General features: G+C 37.6%; 1 protein-coding gene across 6 annotated transcripts in view; it reads right to left on the bottom strand.

Moving 5' to 3' along the window:
* NT5C3A (5'-nucleotidase, cytosolic IIIA) overlaps positions 1-24,679 on the bottom strand; it is a 77,403-nt gene that overhangs the window by 5,422 nt on the left and 47,302 nt on the right. For 4 of the 6 annotated variants that reach the window (XM_053553576.1, XM_053553575.1, XM_053553577.1 and 1 more), the window contains 6 exons: positions 22,487-22,541; positions 16,006-16,104; positions 13,545-13,614; positions 3,768-3,814; positions 2,960-3,045; positions 1,271-1,360 (listed from right to left, as the gene is read on the bottom strand). In XM_053553576.1, coding sequence (XP_053409551.1) covers positions 1,271-1,360; positions 2,960-3,045; positions 3,768-3,814; positions 13,545-13,614; positions 16,006-16,104; positions 22,487-22,522 — 428 coding nt within the window. In that variant the 5' untranslated portion in view covers positions 22,523-22,541. Of the gene's footprint in view, positions 1-1,270; positions 1,361-2,959; positions 3,046-3,767; positions 3,815-13,544; positions 13,615-16,005; positions 16,105-22,486; positions 22,547-24,679 lie in introns of those variants that run through there. The other 2 variants (XM_053553578.1, XM_053553573.1) reach the window with 2 other exon arrangements.

Raw genomic sequence — 24,679 nt, 5'->3', positions numbered from 1 at the left:
ACAACTTAATGCTTTTCTCCTAGAAGTAAATTGCCTTAAAATATAGCAAAATCCAAAAAACCCCAAAAGCATCATATTTGCCTAATGAGTTGAAAATTTTAGAGGTGGTAAACAGTATTGAAAATAAGCTTAATCGGGTGGCACCTGTGGCTCAAAGGGATAGGGCGCCAGTCCCATATGCTGGAGGTGGTGGGTTCAAACCCAGCCCCAGCCAAAAAAAAAAAAAAAAAAAAACCCACGAAAATAAGCTTAATCTTCTAGCTAGTAATTCATGTGTTACAAATATTTTAATTATATTCATCTTTCTTAGAAATAGTTTTCAAAGAAGTTTGAGAATTCAGAAAGTAGATTCATGTAAAATTAGAAACAGGGTCCTTAGCTAAATCCTTTTCAATTGGATTTATACATTCCTTTCATATTCTACGTCTTTCAAAAATATTTTGCTAAAAAACTTTAAAATGGGCTTGCTTAAGCTATGACGCCATTGCACTCTGCTCAGGGCATAGGGTGGGACTCTGTCTCAAAAAAGAAAAGCAAATAAATAAAAAATAAAAAAAATAGTAAGGAAATAAAAAAGTTTATAAATCAATCTTGAAAATTTTAATCTAGAGGAAGGAAATACACTAAAAATAAAATCTCATAAGCCTCTTATTATCTACACCAAGATCTAACATGTAGTTCTAAATTCTTTTTTTTTTTTTTAACAGAAATTTAACTTTTATTTACTGTTTTTTTTTTTTTCAGTTCCTGGCCAGGGCTGGGTTTGAACCCACCACCTCCAACATAGGGGGCCAGCACCCTACTCCTTTGAGCCACAGGCACCGCCTCATTCTGAATTCTTTATCTCACCACTATTTTGTGATAGATGGGATATTTTTAATTTTTATGTATGTAATCTTGTATATCTTTTTCTTTTTTTTTCTGGAGACAGAGTTTCACTATGTTGCTCTCAGTAGAGTGTCGTGGCGTCAAGCTCACAGCAACCTCCAACTCCTGAGCTTAAGCAATTCTCTTGCCTCAGCCTCCCACGTAGCTGGGACTACAGGTGCCAGCCACAATGCCCAGTTATATTTTGTTGTAGTTGTTATTGTTGTTTTAGTAGGCCCAGATGGGTTTGAACCCACCAACCTCGGTGTATGTGGCTGGTGCCTAACCACTGTGCTATGGGCGCTGATCCATTATATATCTTATTTTAGCAAAAATACACAATTAAGTACATATATAACAATAGTTCAACTCTGTAAACAGTAACAATAAAAAAGAAACTTACTTGAGCATAACATCAGATTCTGCCACAATTTCTTTAAGTTTAGTTTTTGGTAAAGCTTGTTCAACAAGCAAACCATGTGATTTAGTATACCTGGAGTTTATGATAAAAAAAAAAAGTATCAATTAAAACTACTATCTTTATTAGAAAGCATTCTTCAGTGTGAGCAAGTGAGTTTTATCATATCTGATTAGAGATTTAAATTCATCACTAAGGAATGTATACCTCGTGAGTCTCAAAATGTGATAATGCATGTTCTTACTGCATTTCCCAGTTCTCCCAAACTTGGGCTTAGCTTAAGCAGGCTAATAAGGTAAAGATAGGAAAACTAGGGTGAACCTTTCCTAAGTCTATAGATAAGAACTCAGTCTAGCCTAGGGATGCATAATCTTTTCTCCAATTGCAATAAGAATTAGAGCAAAGCTATTTCTTTCAACTGTTTGTAGTTTGGATTTTCATGAAATGCCTCCATACTGAAGATGCTGCTTAGTGAGAAAGAGAGAAAATCCTTGTTAAGAAAACTGTTACATATTGGGCGGCACCTGGGTCTCAAAGGAGTAGGGCGCCAACCCCATATGCTGGAGGTGGCGGGTTCAAACCTAGCCCTGGCCAAAAAAAAAAAAAAGAAAACTGTTATATAGAGATCAGTCTGCTTTATATTTATGTAAAAACCCCTATATCTCGGCATCTCAATATAATGGGTCTTTACAACCTAACTCTCACCCATAACAACTATATAAACACCCCCATCACCCTCCCCAAAAATGAAGAAAAGTAAAGTAAAAAAGAACCTAACTCTTCGACTGATACCTAAAAATATCCCTACAATATTCCTAAGTGATCCTCCTCTCTGTGTAGGTCAGCTTCTATCATGTCAGTGAGCTCATTTTCCCAAGGTAGCTTATACCAGAAAACTCTAATTGCCAGACTCTCATTTCTCATGCTGAAATCAATCTTCTTAAGCCTTCCAATCTAATTCCAGTTTTACTGCTACAGGTATGTAGAATTAAGTCTAGCATCTCTTCAATATATAATACCATAAACACAAATGAAGTGTGTAAGGTACCCTGGGCAATGAGATAATGAAGAACAATTAGGTATTAAAACAAGTTGTTACTTCTCAAATCAAAGCATATTCTATTTCTTAAAACGTTCTTCAAATAGGATGGCTCGGATTCCTCTTGATTATCCTGGTCGGTTCCTCTGACTCCTTTAAGTTTTTCAAAGATTTCTCTTAACAGCATTCTTCCAGAACCCAACAAAATGCTTTCAGTGTGGTCTGCCGGAATGCTGTGTTTTGACCAACGCCAGAGGTCAATTTCTCAGTAACCACATCACCTACTGGTTCCAACTGAGTTCAGTCTATTTAAACCCTAATTCCTTTTATTTATACATTAAGCCACATCTTACCCATATACTTTAAAAATTTTTTTGTTTTTAAGACTTAAGTGCAGGATTTTAAATTTATTCCTATGGAACCTCATCTTAAATGAACTAAAAAAAAATAAAACATACCCTAGAATGTTAGAGTGATTAGGGAATTAAAGTTCATTTTGTTATGTTTAATTTCTGTTCTAACTCACTGTATAATTTATAAATTTATTCATATACAACACAGGGGAAAAATAAACCATCAATTGGGACTGTAATGTTTTATTTCTTTAACCCTCCCACTACTCACTACACACTTACCATTCCACCATATAAGGGTACTTCTCTTCTACAGTAAGAACAGGATCAACTTCAATAGCGTAGTACTTTTCCTTTAGTTGCAATAGCTAGACAGAAATGAATAACTTAATCATGAAGATTACAGAGCTGCCATTAATCTGCTTAGTTTTATAGAAAGCGTAACAGTGTAAACAAGTATTTTATATACTGCTGTAAAAATTGAGCTATTGCATCAATTGACTGAAGAGATACTTGTCGATCTCAGTTTACATGTAATTAAATATACAGGCAAAAATTTATCTTTCTTCCGTATTTTCAAGTGAGCAATTCAATGAAACCAACTAATAATCAAATCATCGCAACAAAAAAAGTTTAGTTCTCATATAAAAGTATTAAATTTGATTCACATTTTGAGTTGTATTGTGTTAAGATATACACAGACAGTTAAGGAAAGCACTGAAGTAATTTCCTGATCAAGTTAAGGAAATAATACCTACATAAAACTTAAGTACTTTTGTTTTAATTTTCCAGTTAACCTTAAGTAAGGTAATTTTCCAATTACTAAAACTAGAGTGTTTTGGTAATCATTTAAGACTTTTTCATATACGTTTTGTTGTTAAAAAGTTACTGTTAATTTTATCATTTAAAAATGTTGCGGATGTATAATTCATACAACAAATGTCGTATGTGCTGAGTGCTTACTATGCGCCAGATGTGGCCTACAAGAATTTTCACCCATTCTTGTTTGTGTGAGTGCAACTGAAGAAATTCTCAGGAAAAAAAGGATAATGAAGTTTTTTAGTAACTCTAGGTTACTATTGGTGCTTACCTTTTTCCGGCATTCATCTGTAACCAGTTTACAGTTGTCAATGACATCTAAAGAGAGAAAGCAAAGTAGACATTGAAAGAAATACTTTGATGCTACCATTATCAAGAATAATTTGTTACTTTTCTTTTAGGTTTAAATACTAAGCCAATAGCACAGTTATTACAACTTTTAATCTCAGTGGTATAATTCACTTCGCATTGCTAGAAGCTAATGGTTTTAAAATTTGGAATTAGTGATTGCTCATTTATTATCAACGAGCTAGACAATTCAATGTCTTTGAACACTGTGAACTGTGTACTGGTTCCATTTTCCACTTTTAAATTAAATATTAGAGAAGAAAACAGATATCTAAAATACATTTCTTTCTTAATAAAAAGATAATAAATGCTTAATGTAAAAATCTGGAAAATACAGATCACTGCAAAGAAGAAAACAAAAATTACTTAATAGTCAATAAAAAAATCACTAATATTTTAGTATTAATGTATTTCATTTTAGTTTTTTTTTTTTTTTGAGACAGAGTCTCAATGTTGTGACCCTTGGTAGGGTGCTGCAGTGTCATAGCTCACAGCAACCTCAAACTCTTGGGCTCAAGTGATTTTCTTGTCTCAGCCTTCTCTGAGTAGCTGGGACTACAGGCACCTGCCAAAATGCCCAGCTATTTTTAGAGACAGGTTCTCGTTCTTGCTCAGGCTGGTCTCAAACCTGTGAACTCAGGGTAATCCACTGCATTGGCCTCCCAGAGTGCTAGGATTACAGGTGTGAGCCACCGTGCCCAGCCTTTACCTTTTAGTCTTAAAGTTTTATTTATTTCAGTCAAATAAGAGATCATACCAACTATAATTTTGAATCCTTTCTTTTTCATTTCACATTGCATTGTGTATTTTTCCTTGTAATTAAAAACTTTTTAGGTGAGCAGGACAGAATTCTGCAGTGTTAAACTCTTTAGGTTGATTCAACACATTTGCTATTAGAAATAAAGTTTTGGGGTTTTTATTTTTTTTTTGAGACAGGGTCTCACTCTGTTACCCAGGCTAGAAGACAGTGGTACTATCATAGCTCAATGCAGCCTCAAACTTCTGGGCTCAATGCAGCCTCAAACTTCTGGGCTCAAGCCTCTTGTAGCTTCAATTACAGGTGCATGCCACCACACCCAGCTAGTTTTTCTATACTTTTTGTAGAGATGGGGTCTTGTTATGTTGCTCAGGTTGGTCTCAAACTCGTCTGCTCAAGCAACCGTCCTACCACGGTCTCCCCAGGGCTAGGATTTGGGGCATGATCTACTATATCCAGCCCTTAGAAATAATTTTATGTTGAACTTAGTTACCACTATCTTTGTGAATAAAGCCTCCCCCCCCACCACACATACATTTGGGAGTGCTTGCTTAGAAATTCTCCAAAGAGGAATTACTAAGGTAAAGAGTATGAAGATTTTTAGTGGTTTCTAAATACAAATTATCTGAATGATTTTTCAATTCATACATGTACTAAAAGTAAATTGAGAGGTGTTATTTCACTGTTCCCTGGTTGGGTTAAAGATTATTACTGTAGAGACACCACGCGCAGCCAGAGCTTGGTGTTGGGATCCAGTAGATCGGAGTCACAGATCAGAGATGTAGATCAGAGCCAGGATGTGGAGGGAAAACTCACCTCCTTTGAAAGCTGACTCATAGGGGGTGGAGACAAGATGGCTGACTGAACCCAGCTTTCCAAAGAGGCTCCCGTCCAGAGGGAGAGTTAAAGGACAGAAATTGAGCAAGTAACCTGGTGGATTTGAGCTACACCAAGAGAGAAGGTTGAAGAACGCACATCAACCCTGCTGAGGCAAGCTGCAACCCCAAGGATACGAACAAAAGGTACAAAATCCATCACCAAGCGGACAGGAGTCCCCTCCCCCATGAGAACAGCTCAGAGTGCCCCACAAACAAACTAGCAGAGTTTGGGCTCGGCGCCTGTGGCTCAAGCAGCTAAGGCGCTAGCCACATACACCTGAGCTGGCGCGTTCAAATCCAGCCTGGGCCCACCAAACAACAGTGACGGCTGCAACCAAAAAATAGCCAGGCGTTGTGGTGGGCGCCCGTAGTCCCAGCCACTTGGGAGGCGGAGCCAGGAGAATCGCTTGAGACCAGGAGTTGGAGGTTGCTGTGAGCTGTGATGCCACAGCACTCTACCCAGGGTGAGAGAGTGAAGGTCTGTCTCAAAAAAACAAACAAACAAAAAAAACAAATGAGCAGAGTTCAAAGGTCCTCCCACTACACTCCACAGGAGAGATCCTCTAAAAACTGGACCTACCTCCCCTACTAGGGTGCCACGGCATTCTCCTGCCAGGCATAAAACTATATAAAACTGTATATATTCTATACCTGCAACTCTGAGCTCCCAGCACTCCCCTCCGCTCTCACTCTGAGGTCTGGAGGCCTGTGCCCCAGGAGTCCAGATTCTTGGGTGATTTCTCGAGGGGTGTGGACAGGGCCTAAACTGCAGCTGGTCAGTGCAGATTCTGGGGCATGGGAGTGAGGAGAGGACGGTCGGCTGAGAGGGAACCACACCAGAGCAGTGGTGCACCGAGGCGCAGAGCAGCAGCTGTCTTTTAGCAACAATAGGGCTCACTCCCGGATATTCTGAAACCACACCCCATCTCCCTGGGCAACCAGAGGAGGCCGGGCATCTACTCAGGTGGCAACCACGAGGGAACAGATCTGGGACAGAAACACAGGCCCCGTGAGTAAAGGGTTTGCCTGAGGTGGTACCGGCCTGGTTGGAGCGTGGGGACTAGAAACACACATACAGAGCCAGGAAGTTCCCAGGGCAGGGCTGACCCAGAGGACCACTTTACTGAGCCTAAGACGCACCTGGCCCTCAGGGGATCGTCAGCCTATAGACAAAGGAAGACAGGAGGCTAGAACTGACAGGTAACCAAATACAAACCTGCAGGAGCAAAGACAGGGCCTGAGGCGCAGACTCAAAACAGCTTCTCTTCTGCAGGGGAATTTAACAGGGACAGAAACAAATTCCCACAAAGTTGTTCTTTCTGTTCTGTCAGTAACATCAATCAGGGGCAGGGCTGGAACTGAGTGAACACCCCCCAGCCTTCATCAAGTGCCCAAGGTTGTCAGGCCTCACCTTCCACTGCTAGATAAGAGGCAGAGTGCAGCGGCCTGGCTGAGCAGAAATAGATTTCCTTGTGATTCAGGCAGTTGCAAACCCCTGGAGTATCTATTCACTACAGGCAACTGGGTCAAAGCCCTGCGGGACTATCAGTGACTGGGTGTGACAGAGGTGCAAGGAGGGGAAGGAGGTATCAACCTTCCCAGACTGATCGATTTGCTGGTTAGGTCCTCCTGACTCCACGGAGCACTGGAGCAAGCCATATCAGAGTAGTCACCAGACCCCTGTGATCCAGTTGCCAGAGACCTTTTAAACTCTCCCACCTGAGACAGGTGCTGACTGAGACAATTGATTTGGACCTTTTGAACTGAGCCAATCGCCCAAGGATTATTCAGATGGTGCCCTGGGGGTGTGGTTGTAGGAAGGTTTGATTTTCCTTTTCCAATTGTTGCCTGTGATGGGTTGGGTGACTTAATTGCTGGTATTTCTCCACAGCTGAGACTTCAACCCAGAGTAACTGTTTCACTAGGGTTGAACAGAGACCAGCTGAAAACGAGACAGAACCACTTAGCCCCACCACACCAAACAGGTCCCCAGTTTCTCAGGCCATAGCACTGTATGGGTCCTCGACAAAGCTCCAGGGGAAAAATCAAACGGTGCAAAACAATCATGGGGAGGAATCAGCGGAAAAACTCTGGTAACATGAATAACCAGAATAGATAAATCCCCCCAAGGAAAGATATGGCAGATGTAACTAAAGATCCCATTCATGAACAGCTAGCTGAGATGTCAGAAATCGAATTCAGAATTTGGATTGCAAACAAGATTAATTAAATGGAGGAAAATTTGGAATTAGAAATTCAAGCAGCAATTCAAAAGTCGGAATTAGAAATTCGAGGAGAAATTCAAAAGTTGTCTCAAGAATTTAACGAATTTAAAGACAAAACCACCAAAGATTTTGATGCACTGAAGCAAGAATTTGCAGCCCTCAAAGATCTGAAAAGTAGAGTCCCTCAGTAACAGAGTGGAGCAAGCAGAAGAAAGGATTTCTGACCTTGAAGACAAAGCCTTTGAACGCTCCCAAACTCTCAAAGAGGAAGAGAAATGGAGAGCAAAACGGATCATTCTCTCAGAAAGCTCTGGGATAATACGAAGAAGGCTAATATCCACCTCATTGGAATCCCTGACAGTGATGAAGTGGCCTCGCTAGGCACAGAGGCCCTTCTCCATGAAATTATGAAAGAGAATTTTCCAGACATGCCAAGAGATTCTGAAATTCAGATGGCAGACAGTTTCAGAACCCTGGCACGACTCAATCGCAATAAGACATCCCCCAGGCATATCATAATTAACTTCACTAAAGTTAATATGAAGGAGAAACTTTTCACGGCAGCCAGATGGAAGAAATCCATTACCTACCTAAAGGGAAGAATATTAGAATGACTGCAGATCTCTCTGCTGAAATTTTCAAGCCAGAAGAGGCGGGTCATCAACTTTTAATTTCCTAAAACAAAATAACTTTCAATCCCAGATCCTGTATCCAGCTAAACTGTGTTTCATTTATAATGGAGAAATGAAATGCTTTAATGACATTCATATGTTGAAGAAATTTGCCATAACCAAACAAGCTCTTCAGGATGTTCTCAGACCTATCCTCCATAATGACCAGCTCAATCCTCTACCACAAAAGCAAACTCACTCAGAAACTTTTGATCAAACTCCAACTTCCAAAATGGCGAAGGGATTAAAAATGTCCACTGGACTTTCGAAAAACTCAATACCCAAAATTCAACCAGACTTATCATTATTCTCCATTAATGCAAACGGCTTAAACTGTCCTCTAAAGAGGCACAGGTTAGCTGACTGGATACAAAAACTCAGGCCAGATATGTGCTGCATACAGGAGTCACATCTTACCTTAAAAGACAAATATAGACTCGGGGCGCAAGGATGGTCATCCATATTTCAGGCAAATGGTAATCAGAAAAAAAGCAGGTGTTACAATTCCATTTGCAGATACGATAGGCTTTAAACCAACAAAAGTAATGAAGGATAAGAATGGTCACTTCATATTTATTAAGGGTAATACTCAATATGATGAGATTTCAATTATTAATATGTATGCATCCAACCAGAATGCACCTCAATTTATAAGAAAAACTCTAAGAGACATGAGCAACTTGATTTCCTCCAGCTCCATAATAGTTGGAGATTTCAACACTCCTTTGGCTGTGTTGGATAAATCCTCCAGTAAGAATCTGAGCAAAGAAGTTTTAGATTTAAATCTAACCATCCAACATTTGGATTTAGCAGGCATCTATAGAACATTTCATACCAATAAAACTGAATACACATACTTCTCATCAGCCCACGGAACATACTCCAAAATCGATCACATCGTATGTCACAAGTCTAACCTCAGTACATTTAAAGGAATAGAAATTATTCCTTGCATCTTCTCCGACCACCATGGAATAAAAGTTGAGCTCAGTAACAACAGGAATCTGCATACTCACAAAAACATGGAAGTTACATAACCTTATGCTGAATGATAGCTGGGTCAGAGATGAGATTAAGAAGGAAATTGCCAAATTTTTGGAAGAAAACGACAATGAAGACATGAATTATCAAAACCTCTGGGATACCACAAAGGCAGTCCTAAGAGGGAAATTTATAGCACTGCAAGCCTTCCTCAAGAGAACAGAAAGAGAGGAAGTTAACAACTGAATCGGACATCTCAAGCAATTGGAAAAGGAAGAACATTCCAACCCCAAACCCAGCAGAAGAAAAGAAATAACCAAAATTAGAGCAGAATTAAATGAAATTGAAAACAAAAGAATTATACCACAGATCAATAAATCAAAAAGTTGGTTTTTTGAAAAGGTCAATAAAATAGATAAACCTTTGGATAACCTAACCAGAAAAAAAGAGTAAAATCTCTAATCTCATCAATCAGAAATGACAAAGACGAAATAACAACAGACTCCTCAGAAATTAAAAAAAATCCTTAATGAATATTACAAGAAACTTTATTCTCAGAAATATGAAAATCTGAAAGAAATTGACCAATACTTGGAAGCACATCACCTTCCAAGACTTAGCCAGAATCAAGTGGAAATGTTGAACAGGCCCATATCAAGTTCTGAAATACCACCAACCATACAAAACCTCCCTAAAAAGAAAAGCCCGGGACCAGATGGCTTCACGGGAATTAGTACCTATATTACTCAACCTGTTCCAAAAGGTAGAAAAAGAAGGAAGACTACCCAACACGTTCTATGAAGCAAACATCACCCTGATCCCCAAACCAGGAAAAGACCCAACAAGAAAAGAAAATTATAGACCAATATCACTAATGAATATTGATGCTAAAATATTCAAGAAGATCCTAAGGAACAGAATACAGCAACATATCAAACAAATTATACATCTTGACCAAGCTGGTTTTATTCCAGGGTCTCAAGGCTGGTTCAATATATGTAAATCTATAAGTATAATTCAGCACATAAACAAATTAAAGAACAAATACCATATGATTCTCTCAATTGATGCAGAAAAAGCTTTTGATAACATCCAACATCCCTTCATGATCAGAACCCTTAAGAAAATTGGTATAGAAGGGACATTTCTTTTTTTTTTTTCTTTTTTTTTTTTTGAAGGGACATTTCTTAAACTGATAGAGGCCATCTACAGGAAACCCACAGCCAATATCCTATTGAATGGAGTTAAATTGAAATCATTTCCACTCAGATCAGGAACCAGACAAGGCTGCCCATTGTCTCCACTGCTCTTTAATATTATAATGGAAGTATTAGCTACCACAATTAGGGAAGAAAAGGCAATCAAGGGTATCCATATAGGGTCAGAAGAGATCAAACTTTCACTCTTCACAGATGATATGATTGTATATCTGGAAAACCCCAGAGATTCTACTACAAAACTCTTAGACGTGATCAAGAAATACAGCAGCGTCTCAGGTTACAAAATCAACAGTCATAAATCGGTAGCCTTTATATATACCAACAATATTCAAGCTGAAAAAACAGTTAAGGACTCTATTCCATTCACAGTAGTGCCAAAGAAAACGAAATATTTGGGAGTTTATCTAACAAAGGATGTGAAAGATCTCTAAAGAGAACTATGAAACTCTAAGAAAAGAAATAGCTGAAAATGTTAACAAATGAAAAAACATACCATGCTCATGGCTGGGAAGAATCAACATTGTTAAAATGTCCATACTACCCAAAGCAATATACAATTTTAATGCAATCCCTATTAAAGCCCCACTGTCATACTTTAAAGATCTTGAAAAAATAGTACTTCATTTTATATGGAATCAGAATAAACCTCGAACAGCTAAGATATTACTCAGAAATAAAAACAAAGCAGGAGGAATCATACTACCAGACCTCAGACTATACTATAAATCGATAGTGTTCAAAACAGCATGGTACTGGCACGAAAACAGAGAAGTAGATGTCTGGAACAGAATAGAGAACCAAGAGATGAATCCAGCTACTTACCGTTATTTGATCTTGGACAAGCTAATTAAAAACATTCAGTGGGGGGCATTGCCTGTGGCTCAGTGAGTAGGGCGCCGGCCCCATATGCCAAGGGTGGCGGGTTCAAACCCAGCCCCGGCCAAACTGCAACAAAAAATAGCCAGGCCTTGTGGCGGGCGCCTGCAGTCCCAGCTGCTTGGGAGGCTGAGGCAAGAGAATCGCGTTAGCCCAAGAGTTAGAGGTTGCTGTGAGCCGTGTGACGCCACGGCACTCTACCCGAGGGCAGTATAGTGAATCTCTGTCTCTACAAAAAAAAAAAACATTCAGTGGGGAAAAGATTCCCTATTTAATAAATGGTGCTGGGTGAACTGGCTGGCAAGACTCAAACTAGACCCACACCTTTCACCATTAACTAAGATAGACTCTTACTGGATTAAAGATTTAAACTTAAGACATGAAACTATAAAAATACTAGAAGAGAGTTCAGGGAAAACCCTTGAAGAAATCGGTCTGGTATTTTATGAGGACCCCCCTGGGCAATTGAAGCAGCTTCAAAAATACAGTACTGGGACCTGATCAAACTAAAAAGCTTCTGCACAGCCAAGAATACTGTAAGTAAAGCAAGCAAATAGCCATTAGAATGGGAGAAGATATTTGCAGGTTGCGTTTCCGACCAAGGTTTAATAACCAGAATTCACAGAGAACTGAAACGTATAAGCAAAAAAGGAACAAGTGATCCCATCGCAGGCTGGGCAAGGGATTTGAAAAGAAACTTCTCTGAAGAAGACGGGTGCACGGCCTACAGACATATGAAAAAATGCTCATCATCTTTAATCATCAGAGAAATGCAAATCAACACTACTTTAAGATATCATCTAACTCTAGTAAGATTAGCCCATATCACAAAATCCCAAGACCAGAGATGTTGGCATGGATATGGAGAAAAGGGAGCACTTCTACACTGCTGGTGGGAATGCAAATTAATTCATTCCTTTTGGAAAGATGTTTGGAGAACACTTAGAGATCTAAAAATAGATCTGCCATTTAATCCTATAATTCCTCTACTAGGCATATACCCAGAAGACCAAAAATTACATCATAACAAAAATATTTGTAGCAGAATGTTTATTGCAGTCCAATTCATAATTGCTAAGTCATGGAAAAAGCCCAAGTGCCCATCGATCCACGAATGGATTAATAAATTGTGGTATATGTACACCATGGAATACTATGCAGCCTTAAAGAAAGATGGAGACTTTACCTGTTTCATGTTTACATGGATGGAGCTGGAACATATTCTTCTTAGTAAAGTATCTCAAGAATGGAAGAAAAAGTATCCAATGTACTCAGCCCTACTATGAAACTAATTTATGGCTTTCACTTGAAAGCTATAACCCAGTTATAACCTAAGAATAGGGGGAAAAGAGGAAAGGGAGGGGAGGGAGTGGGGATGTGGGAGGAGGGAGGGTGATTGGTGGGATTACACCTGCGGTGTATCTTGCAAGGGTATATGTGAAACTTAGTAAATGTGGAATGTAAATGTCTTAACACAATGACTAAAAAAATGTCAGGAAGGCTATGTTAACCAGTAAGATGAAAATGTGTCAAACGGTCTATAAAACCAGCGTATGGTGCCCTATGATCGCATTAATGTACACAGCTATGATTTAATAAAAAAAAATAATAAATACATAAAAAATAAAGATTATTACTGTATAAACTCAATGCCACGTTGGAAAACAAAAAGGGATAATTATCATAGCAATATAATTTGTGATTTATTGAATAACTAGATTTTACTTAATTTATACATATATGATAGAGACTTTATAAAATTCCTAGAAAACTAAGTATTAGATAAATGTTGTCTCTTTAGGTGAACTCAAAGTATAAAACTATTTAAACATTTATTGAATAAAGAACAGATCATGTTTGGTAAGAAATATTTTGGAAGTCTCCATTCCCTTTGCCACCAAAAACCATACATGGAAATAGCCATTTACACACCACAGGGGAAAAATCCTCAAAATATAGTAAGAAAAAGCAGGTCCCATCACTTTCAATATCCAAAATGAATTTTTAAAACCCAGTCATTTCACAATATAGGTACAATGGATGTTAAGGTAATGATTACATATTTACACGAATTTAAAAATACCACACTTACTATGACATGTTGGGCATCTTTTCCCTTTGTAGGAAAATCTACTGAGTGTCATATCAAAGTCTGTTATTATCTATAAGAAAAAAGAGAAAGGCGTTAAGTAAACACAGGCACCATGGGCAGAATTTCTGTATGCTATCCAAATGCATACTGCACACTTTCCTATATGCATGGGGCTGTGCTCAGTCCCTGGCCCCCATTATAGGTTATTTTCTCTACATTGGGTTTATAACGCAGTTCATTTATAAAATCCTGGGAATGACATTTAGCAAGTAAAATATAATTATCCAGCCATAAAAAAGAAAGGAATACTGTCTTATACATAATGACCTCTAAAGCCTAGAGGTCAGTATGTTAAAGTGAAATAAGCCAGGCACAGAAAGACAAATATTACAGGTTCTTACTCATGTGGGAGCTAAAAAGTTGATCTGACGAAGGTAAAGAGAAGAGTAATGGTTATCAGAGGCTGGGAAAGGTAGGAAGGTAGGGAAGATGAAAAGAGGTTGGTTAATGGATACAAAATTACAGGTAAAAGCATCATAAGAATGAGGAAGCAAGAATCCAATGTACTCAATTCTAATGTGAAGGCAGTAGATGACTTAATACATGGTGGGGGGTAGGGTGTGGATTGGGGGAGGGTCATAGTGTATGGCACAACTCTTGGGGGCAGGACATAATTATAGAGGGACTTTACCTAACAAATGCAAGAAGTGTAACCTAATTCTTTATACCCTCAATGAATCCCAAACAATTAAGAAAGAAAAAAAAAACTGGGGAAACTAGAAGCCTCAGAAACACAAGTTTAATGGCATCACAGGAAAAAAAAAAAGGAGTAAGCTCTAGTACAGTTTGAAGGAGTAAACTGAATGGTAGGGTGACTATAATTTAAAGTAATTTAAATTATAATTTAAATTATGCACCTGTTTCGAATTTAAAACAGTAATTTATTGTATATTTCAAAATAGAAGAAAAGATTTGGAATGTTCTCAACACAAAGAAATAATAAATGCTTGAGGCGATAGATATCCTAATTACCTTGATTTGATCATTACACACTATATGCATGTATCAAAATAATCACATGTACCTCATAACTATTACAATTATAACATTATGCATCAATTTAAAAAACTAAAAAAAAAAAAAATAGATCCAGGCATATCTCAAACTTATGTCTATAATCTCAACACTTTGGCAGGCTGAGGCAGGAGGATCACTTAAGGCTAAGTGTTTGAGACCAGCCTGGGCAACATAGGAAGACCTCATCTCTACAAAAAGTAAAATTGAAAAAAAAAAAAGGCATGGGAGTGTATGCTTGTAGTCCTAGCAACTCAGGAGGCTAAGATGGGGGGACCATTTGCCACTTGCCCAGGAGTTTGAGGCTGCAGAGAGCTATGATCAGGTACCACTGCACTCTAGTCCAGGTGACAGAGTGATACCCAGTCTCTAATAAAAAGAAAAGGAATGATTTTTTAATTCAATATCCATATCATTGCTTTAGTTTATATTTAAAACATTTCTTTCAAAAAGATAGACAAGTTTTTGAAAAATATCAATTATCCCCTTAATAATATTATATCTTCATTTCAACTACTCTATTTTATTTAAAACGTGGAAGAGCAACTTGAAACTATATTCTTTTTTTTTTGGCCAGGGCTGGGTTTAAACCCCCCACCTCCGGCATATGGGGCCAGTGCCCCACTCCTCTGAACACAGGGTCCATCCTCCAAACTATATTCTTTTAATATTATTATTCTTAAAATGGTTTAGTACTTGTGCACAGTATTAGTTAACTTAATATTTAATATTAATAAAAACCTAAGTTTATCTTAAGGTTATTAATTTTTGTTTGTTTCCAATGCAGTAATCTGTATATTTTAGAACAACTCTAGATGTATTAATATTTTTTAGATTTTATATCTATAAAGGCCAGGCAAAAATTGCCTAAACTTGCTTTTTTTTGTAGAGACAGAGTCTCACTTTATGGCTCTCAGTAGAGTGCCATGGCATCACACAGCTCACAGCAACCTCCAACTCCTGGGCTTAAGCGATTCTCTTGCCTCAGCCTCCCAAGTAGCTGGGACTACAGGTGCCCGCCACAACGCCCAGCTATTTTTTGGTTGCATTTCAGCCGGGGCCGGGTTTGAACCCGCCACCCTCGGTATATGGGGCCGGCGCCTTACTGACTGAGCCACAGGCGCCGCCCCCCTAAACTTGCTTTAATCAGATTTTATCAAAACAAGAGATGAATGAGTCTGCTTGAACATTAAAAATAAAAGCTTAATGGCTCTTCTTTATCACCACCATGGGGGCCATTGCTGCCTATGGAAAATGTATCTTGCTTTGTAAAGCTTCTTACTCTGTAAACCTTTCTCTTTCTCAATAAACTGTTTCATGCTTGCTTTAAAAATAAATAAATAAACAAAAACTTAGTAATAAAAGCTTCTTGATAATTATCCATCACCTGAAGTTTGGTGGCTCCGCCTTTGATAAGACCACAGATTATTTCTTCTACTCTTGTAGGGTTCTTGATACGAACAGAACTTTTCTGAAACTCTGGCATCTAAAAAGTAAAAGAAAATTAGTTATTTTTAATTCTTCTTTTCCTCAAGTTCCTTTGATACCTTTGTATTATTCAAAGATACAAAAATGTTGAGGCATTATTTAAAAAAAATAAGTCACCACATTAAATTACCATTTATACACACAAAAATTATTAAAGCACGTCAGTAGTTTTCCATCTAGAAGATTAAGACATAACTACATTTGTAATTCAATTACTTCATGGGAAATGGTAATATTTCTAATTATAAAAGTTATGCACACTTACCACAAAAATAATAGTAAAAATATGGAAGAGAAAAAATTGGACTTTTTTTGAGATACAGTCTCACTCTGTCACCCTGGGTAGAGTGCCATGGTGTCATAGCTCACAGCCACTTCAAACTCTTGGGCTTAGGTGATCCTCTTGCCTCAGCCTCTCAAGAAGTTGGGACTTCAGGAGCCTGCCACAATACCTAGCTAGTTTTTCTATTTTTAGTAGAGACAGGGTCTCATTCTTGCTCAGGCTGGTCTCAAACTCCTGAGCTCAGATGATTCACAGACCTTGGCCTCCCACCATGCTAGGATTACAGGCATGAACCCCCATGCCTGGCTTGATAAAACTTTTAAATTTATTTTCTATTAAGTTTCATTTCTGTGATTATAAACATGCAATTTGAGCAGAAGAGAAACAAATATTACATGGTTATTCTCCACAAGTTAGTCTTCGTACAGATAATTAAAATATACATGCATTTAAAATTTGAAAAGATGCTTCAAGATCTTTGCTCCTTTTTACTGTACTATGTCCCAATTAACTTTGGTATAAATTTTACATCAGATTTATTTCAAATTAAGATCACTACTAAACGGTATTGCACTAGGCAAGGATATATGTACCCATAATCCCAGATATTCCAGACACTGAGGTAAAAGGATCATTTGAGGCTGGAGTTTGCAACCAGCCTGGGCAACACAGTGAGACCTCATCCCAAAAAAAAGAAAAAAAAAAAAAAAAAGTATTAGACTACCTGGGTTTAGGCTACTCCTAAGCTGGTTTATTAAGACTTTAGGGTTGCTCAGCAACTTAATATTAAATATTATTGTTTGTTTCTCCCTTATCGCAAATAGTATGAAACTTATCAGAGGACAATCACTGCACACATGTAACTTAGAAAATTATAGATCATTTTATAGTAAGTTATGTGGTATAGATAATAACAGTATCTCAAATCAAGGCTCTACACTGGATAATATTTATATGTATGCTTTTATTCTGGGCATGCTATTGCCAATATTAACATATTTCACGTGTTATGGACATGGTTACAAAAAATTCTCTAGACCTTCTATCCTTGCTACAAGAAGATCTGACCATTAGTCTATCTATCAATGCCATGTTGTTCCTGTATAATGGACAAGAGTAGAAAAATTGGAAGAAGGCTAGAATGTTTTCCAAAGACTATATAACAGAAGTATACAGAATTGTAATATTAAAATTTTCTCCATGAATAAAAGACCAAACTAATGGCTTAGTTTTTAATAGCCATATTTATAAATAGGATAGATGACCTGTAATGCAACTAACCTTGATATAGTGTTCTTTTTAACTTAACTAGATGATTTTCAATGGATGAAAGGTTATCTAAATATTAGAGTAGAAAGGCAAATAGGCACTGGCTCCTTTTTCATTTATTCATCCATTCACTCAACATTTACCGCGTGTCTTTGTGCCAGATGCTCTTGTGAGAAGAGACATGATGATGTGCCATACTCTGTTTGCCTGTTGAGATTTAGGCACTGATGCTGTTTTGGAATATCACTTCCATCCCTCCCTTACAAATGCTTCAGCTAGTAAATTTATCTCTTAACAACTAAATTTTGTTCTTACCTTAACTATAACTGGCAGGTGCATAGTAATCATGATATGCTTAATTCAATAACCAACTCATTATAGTGAAAGCCACACAGAATATCTGTCACTGACTTAATTTTCACCAAGAAAATTAAATAATTTGTTTCAGCGTGTCTATACTGAGTAAGGTGTCCTGCCTCAAGAAATCATATCCACAAGTTTCAAATAATTGATAGGAGAATAGTACTAAGACCACTTCAAAGTAAGCTGGTTTCTGCGAGGCTAACAGCCATAAAACTGGTTTATTCTGAATCACTCGGGTTGAAAGGAAAACAGTGGCTAGAGGCATTGGTGGCTCTGCTTCAGCACAACATAACAACCATTGATTTTCAGGTAAATAAGTAGTGAAGGCCCAAATAGCACAGGAATGAAATAATCGAAGTGCAGTGATTTTTTTTCCAGAGGACACAATAAGGTAAAGAAAATAGGCATAAGAAATATGAAAATGACCATTATAACTGCCTTGGATTATATGATATACTACACTCCTCTCTTGTAATACACATACAATGTTACTGAAGCATATGAGAAATACTTCATAAGATCTCTCAATACTGAGAATTTTACCAAAATATTTTAGAATGTAGTATAAAAAACAGAATCAAAGACTACTGTATGAAAAATGTCAAAGAATATCAGAATATTAGCACATTGCAGGAGTATGATGAAATGCATCACATACATTTGTTACTTCCACAAATTCCTTCCTCCCATATTCTTCTTCTTCTTCTTTTTTTTTTCAGAGACAGAGTCTCGCTATGTTGCCCTTGATAGAGTGCCGTGGCATCATAACTCACAGCAACCTCAAACTCTTGGGCTCAAGCAATTTTCTTGCGTCAGCCTCCCAAGTAGCTGGGACTACAGGTACTCACCACAATGCTCAGCTATTTTTTTGTTGTTCTTGCAGTTTGGCCGGGGCCGGGTTCGAACCCACCACCCTTGGTATATGGGGCCAGGGCCCTACTCACTGAGCCACAGGTGCCACCCTAATTCTTGATAAAAAGAAAACAAATTTATTTTATAGTAAAGCCATAATGTAAAAAATGTTGGGGAAGGAGCAAAGCCTTTTTGACAAGAATCAGGGTATGTTAGTTGATTGGAGCCTCATCTGAATCAACATTAAAAGTAATTAAGAAGGGCGGCGCCTGTGGCTCAGTGAGTAGGGCGCTGGCCCCATATGCCGAGGGTGGCGGGTTCAAGCCCAGCCCGGGCCAAACTGCAACAAAAAAATAGCCGGGCATTGTGGCGGGTGCCTGTAGTCCCAGCTACTCGGGAGGCTGAGGCAAGAGAATTGCGTAAGCCCAAGAGTTAGAGGTTGCTGTGAGCCGTGTGACGCCACGGCACTCTACCCGAGGGCGGTACAGTGAGACTCTTGTCTCTACAAAAAAAAAAGTAATTAAGAAAAACCTCACATAAGAGGGAGGATGAGAGGGATGAAAGTCTACCTAATGGGTACAATGAACACTATCTGGGCAACAGGCACACTTACAACCATGACTCAAACATTATACAAATGATCCATGTTAATAAAAATCTTTGTACCCCATAATACTCTGAAATTTAAAAAGGCCTAATAAACATTTATTCTGACTAATATTTAACATACAGGGTGGCCATAAAGTTTGTGTGCAATTTAAAATAGCATGCAATTTTAAATTGCACATGAACTTTATGAACACCTTGTATTGTATTTGTATAGATGAAATGAACTCCTTAATCATTACTCTACTTCCATCTTCAAAACGCAGTGATTTCTAAAGAAATTGATTTCAGGCTGGGTGTGGTGGCTCATGCCTGTAACCCCAGCACTTTAGGGAGGCCCAAATGGGAACATCGCAGGAGGCTAGGAGTTTGAGACCAACCTGGACAAACACAGCAAGACCCTATCTGTTAAAAAAAAAAAAAAATTGATTTCAAATTTACACCATTTTATTCACAACTCATGAACACTATTATAATATTTAACATTATCTTGTGCATACATTGGGACAAAATAAATGAGTATCTCCATACTATGGTTTGAAATTTCTAGGCATGGTTTGGTATCATCAATCTAATAATAATACACCAAACTAATTATCATCCTAATTGTCTGGATAAGATTATAACAACTACAATGTTTAATTCTGTTTAAACTATGACTTAAAACTGTAATGTTAAATTTTGATTTAAAAAGAAAAATAAACTTTACCTCTGTACCCACACACATACCTTCCATTTATAAGAATGTATTGTTATTTTTATTCTTATATTAAAAATAAAATAATCAAGTGTGGATTTTTACAATATAAATACAAAGTGCCATATTAAGCAGCTTTGTACGAAATAAAAAAATTTTAATGAGATATACATCTCATCCTCAAAGCGCATATTCTCTAATGTGGGTTGTAATATAAAAACCCAAATAACAATACATTGCCAAGATGTCCAGATAAAATATAAGAGTAACAGAAGAAATGAAGATCACTTCTGTGAGGACTAAAGGAGAAAAAGGCAACCGAGCGAGGCTTTGGAAGAGAATAGGGGTGAGATATGCTGAGATCTGAGAGGAGTCAAAATGCGAGAGACAAGAGAAAGAGAAAGTTCGTCTGGAACTTACATGTACACAGAGAAGAGTGTGTGTGAAAGTCCAGAAGGAAAGATTTGGAGTCAGATCATGAGAAGTGAAGAATAGCACCCAGTATTTGCTTTTTTAGAAAAGCAAAGATTTGGTGGCGCCTGTGGCTCAAAGGAGTAGGGTGCTGGAGGTGGTGGGTTCAAACCCAGATCCGGCCAAAAAAAAAAAAAAAGCCTTCTGTTTTCCTTCAACAGTCCACTGTGACTTGAACACATTGCTACTTGCTTCTAAAAGAGAAATGGAGGGTTCTAGGATTCAAATAACAAGTAACATAAAGAGTACCATTAACATTACTTTGTTTTTACGGTAGGAAACCCTCCTATCATTTGTATTCATTTTGGTTAAAAAAAGTTGACTCAAATAAGAAAAAAAGTTGACTTAAATAAGAAAAAAAAGTTGACTCAAATAAGAAAATTAGGCTCGGTACCTGTACTCAGTGGCTAGGGTGCCAGCCACACACGCTGGGGCTAGCAGGTTTGAACCCGGCTCAGGCCTGCCATAAAACAACGACAACTACAACAACAAAATAGCTGGGTGTTGTGGCGGGCACCTGTAGTCCCAGTTACTCGGGAGGCTGAGGCAAGAGAATCGCTTAAGCCCAAGAGTTTGAGGTTGCTGTGAGCTGTGACACCACAGCACTCTACCCAGGGCGACATAGTGAGACTCTGTCTCAAAAAAAAAAAAAAAAAAAAAAAAAAGAAAATTAATTTTAGGTTTAAATCTATAGAGAGACAGGGTCAATTCCAATCAATCAAATGCTTATGCAATGGATGTGGAGAAAATGACTGTTATTAGATTAAACCACATGAAATCTGAAATATTGGACTGTATTTTGACGCACAAAAACAACGTCATACACTTCATCCTAACAGCAACAACTAAACTGATGATAACTTAACTATCACTTTAAGCCAATTTTCACCTTCAAATCGTACACTGGTTGAGGGCAAGTAAGCGGAATAAGAGATTAAGGGTGACACAATGCTGTTTGCTTGCTAAATCATGTTCTAGGTTATAGGCTAGAAAAAGCTAGAGAAAGAGAAGGATAAAAAAATAAAAAGAGGAGAAGAGGAAAACCAAGAAAAAGAACAGAAGGAGAAAAATGAGAAAGAGATTACAAAGCAGTTGTCCTCTTTAAAAGAGAGGATTCTAAAAACTGTCATTTTAAAGTTTTTAACCATTGTGAATATGGAGAATGAATATGGAAATCAGATGTAATTTCTTTGCACACATACAAGTAAATATGCTACTTACACGGTTAAAACACTAAGATAAGAGATGATAATTTACTGAATGCTTAAAATGTGCTATTAGGAGCTTTATGTATTTTTTCATTGATTATGAATAAACAACATGAGGTTGGTGGTTTCATATACATTTCTTAAAGATGGCCATCATTCAAAGGTATCATAGCTATTAAGGAATGAGTTGAGATTTGAAGCCAATTCTGACTCTAAAGGCTATTTTTTCCTACCTCATCCTGATGTATACAATGCATTGAACTCTACTATTATGCAAAAAATATTTAAAAATTTGAATGCTTGTCATTTAAATTCAGAAGCCCCAAAAAATTTCATATTGTATGATGTATATGTATTATAACTGAGCAAAGAACAATTAGCATAAAAAGGAATAGGGTAATCATTTTATATTCTGGGAAGTACTATAATACACATTAGATTTCAAGCAAAACATTTGAAAGATAATTTGAAATTCAATTCAATTTTATCAGTATTTGAAGTTATATTGTGTGACAAGCATTGTGAAGAAAGATCTGTATAAAATTTCAGTCCCATAATTATTTGGTTAGAGACAGAAGTAAAAGTGGTGAAGTTTCACCATTAATAAGTGGAACCATTAATAAATACCCACCATTTTCACATGTACAGCAGACTCTCGATTAGTCATTTCTTGGTTATCCAATCTTCTGGATTTCCCCCAGGTGATATCACAGCAAAAGAGAAAAAAAAAGGTACATGTGACATGTATAAATTTCAGGCTTTTCCTGTATGCTAATAACACCCTAAGGTGGTATCTTTTGGTATGATTTAGGTACCAAGATATTGTAAAGCATTTTTTTGTTTGTTTTTTAAGAAGCTCAGCAAAGGTTTTAATATCTGGCATAGTTTTGGTTTAAACATTTTGTGTGGAGAATTTGAAACTCTTCTATAAGAACCTAATATGGGGCGGTGCCTGTGGCTCAGTGAGTAGGGCGCCGGCCCCATATGCCGAGGGTGGCGGGTTCAAACCCAGCCCCGGCCAAACTGCAACCAAAAAATAGCCGGGCGTTGTGGCTGGCGCCTGTAGTCCCAGCTACTCGGGAGGCTGAGGCAAGAGAATCGCTTCAGCCCAGGAGATGGAGGTTGCTGTGAGCCGTGTGACGCCACGGCACTCTACCCGAGGGCGGTACAGTGAGACTCTGTCTCTACAAAAAAAAAAAAAAAGAACTTAATATGGTGTTAAGAAACTTTGAACAAGGCTGAGTATGGTGGGTCACACCTATAATCCTAGCACTCTGGGAAGCCGAGGTGGGTGGACTGCTTGAGCTCAGGCATTCGAGACCAGCCTGAGCAAGAGGGAGACCCTGTCTTTACTAAAAATAGAAAAACTGAGGCAAGAGGATCACTTGAGCCCAGGAGTTCAAGGAGGTTGCCGTGAGCTATGATGACGCCACAATACTCTACACTCCACCCAGGGAGACAGAGTGAGACTGTGTCTCCCCCCGAGAAAAAAGAAAAAAGAAAATTTGAACAAAGAATTAAAATGTAGTACGGATTTGCCCCTGGCTCCAAAAAAGGCTGGCCACAGGGGCTCACAACTATAATCCTAGCACTCAAGGAGGCTGAGGCGTGAGGATTGCTTCAGCTCAGGAGTTTGAGACCAATCGGAGCAAGAGCAAAACTTCATTTCTACTAAAAATAGAAAAATTAGCTGGGCATTGTGGTGGGCGCAGGTAGTCCCTACTACTTGGGAACCCAGGAATTTGAGGTTGCTCTGAGCTAGGCTGATGCCTGGGCACTCTAGCCTGAACAACAGAGTGAGACTCTTTTTCGAAAAACAAAAACAAAAAAACCCCACTTTATTGCAAGGATATTTTACCAGTATTTCTTCTTACATGTCAAGATGAAGTCTGTGGGAAAATTATGTATTGCTACTATTGAATCAATGTAAAATAGATAAACAGAACAAAGTAAGGAGAAATATAATATACAGAAGTCCAGTTTTTCCTTCAATTTTCTTATATTAAAAATTTTAATTTGGGGATATAATACCACTAAGATCTGAGTTATGTTTTAATCTAGCAGTGTCTGTCACAAAATAAGTATGTGACAGTGTTTGCCCACTGAGTGAGCACTTTAGAAGTTTGGGTGAAGTTTACATGTATCTATTCATCAAACTAAAAAAAGCAGTTTTTTTAAATATCCATCAACATTATTCTAATTTTTTTCTTTTTTGTAGTATAAATCATAGGTAAAATTAATAATTTACTTTTATTCCATAATGACTTTATTTTTACTTTATTCCAGGTAAGCAAAATTTTATAATCATAGCAGTATTTAGAAAGGGCAGTTTAGTTGAAGGGGAAAAATAGCTGATTTTTCCGTAAACTCTAGTAATAGAACTTTGGACATTAGATCTGTCTTTTAATTAAAAAACATTACAGCAGATAAAATTTCTCAAATTCTCAAATCCAGCTCCTCCCGATGGTTTTAATAATTGATAGCATCTTAGAGTTGAGTAAACAATAGAGCCAAATAGTAAGAAGATATTTGGAATTTTTCACATCTGAGAAATAATGTACTATCTGTAAAAGCATATATATGTGTATACACACATAATACTACACAACTCATCAAGTATTTGATCACTACCCTGAAAATATAATTATAATGGTATTTTGGAGATCAGTAGTCTCTAGTTCAGATGATTATAGTCAAATTTAAGTAAAGATTCCTTGGTCTAACTTCTTTTTGTCATAGTCATCTATCTTTAACAGAGAAGGTATCACAGAATTTGTGTGCAAGTCTGTTCTTCAGAAATCAAAGCGTAACTATTAAATGCTTA

This window comes from Nycticebus coucang, chromosome 11 (assembly GCF_027406575.1).
Source record: "Nycticebus coucang isolate mNycCou1 chromosome 11, mNycCou1.pri, whole genome shotgun sequence".
NCBI classification, from domain to species: Eukaryota; Metazoa; Chordata; class Mammalia; order Primates; family Lorisidae; genus Nycticebus; species Nycticebus coucang.
The sequence above is the reverse complement of the archived record's forward strand: the minus strand, read 5'-3'. Positions and strand labels throughout refer to the sequence as shown.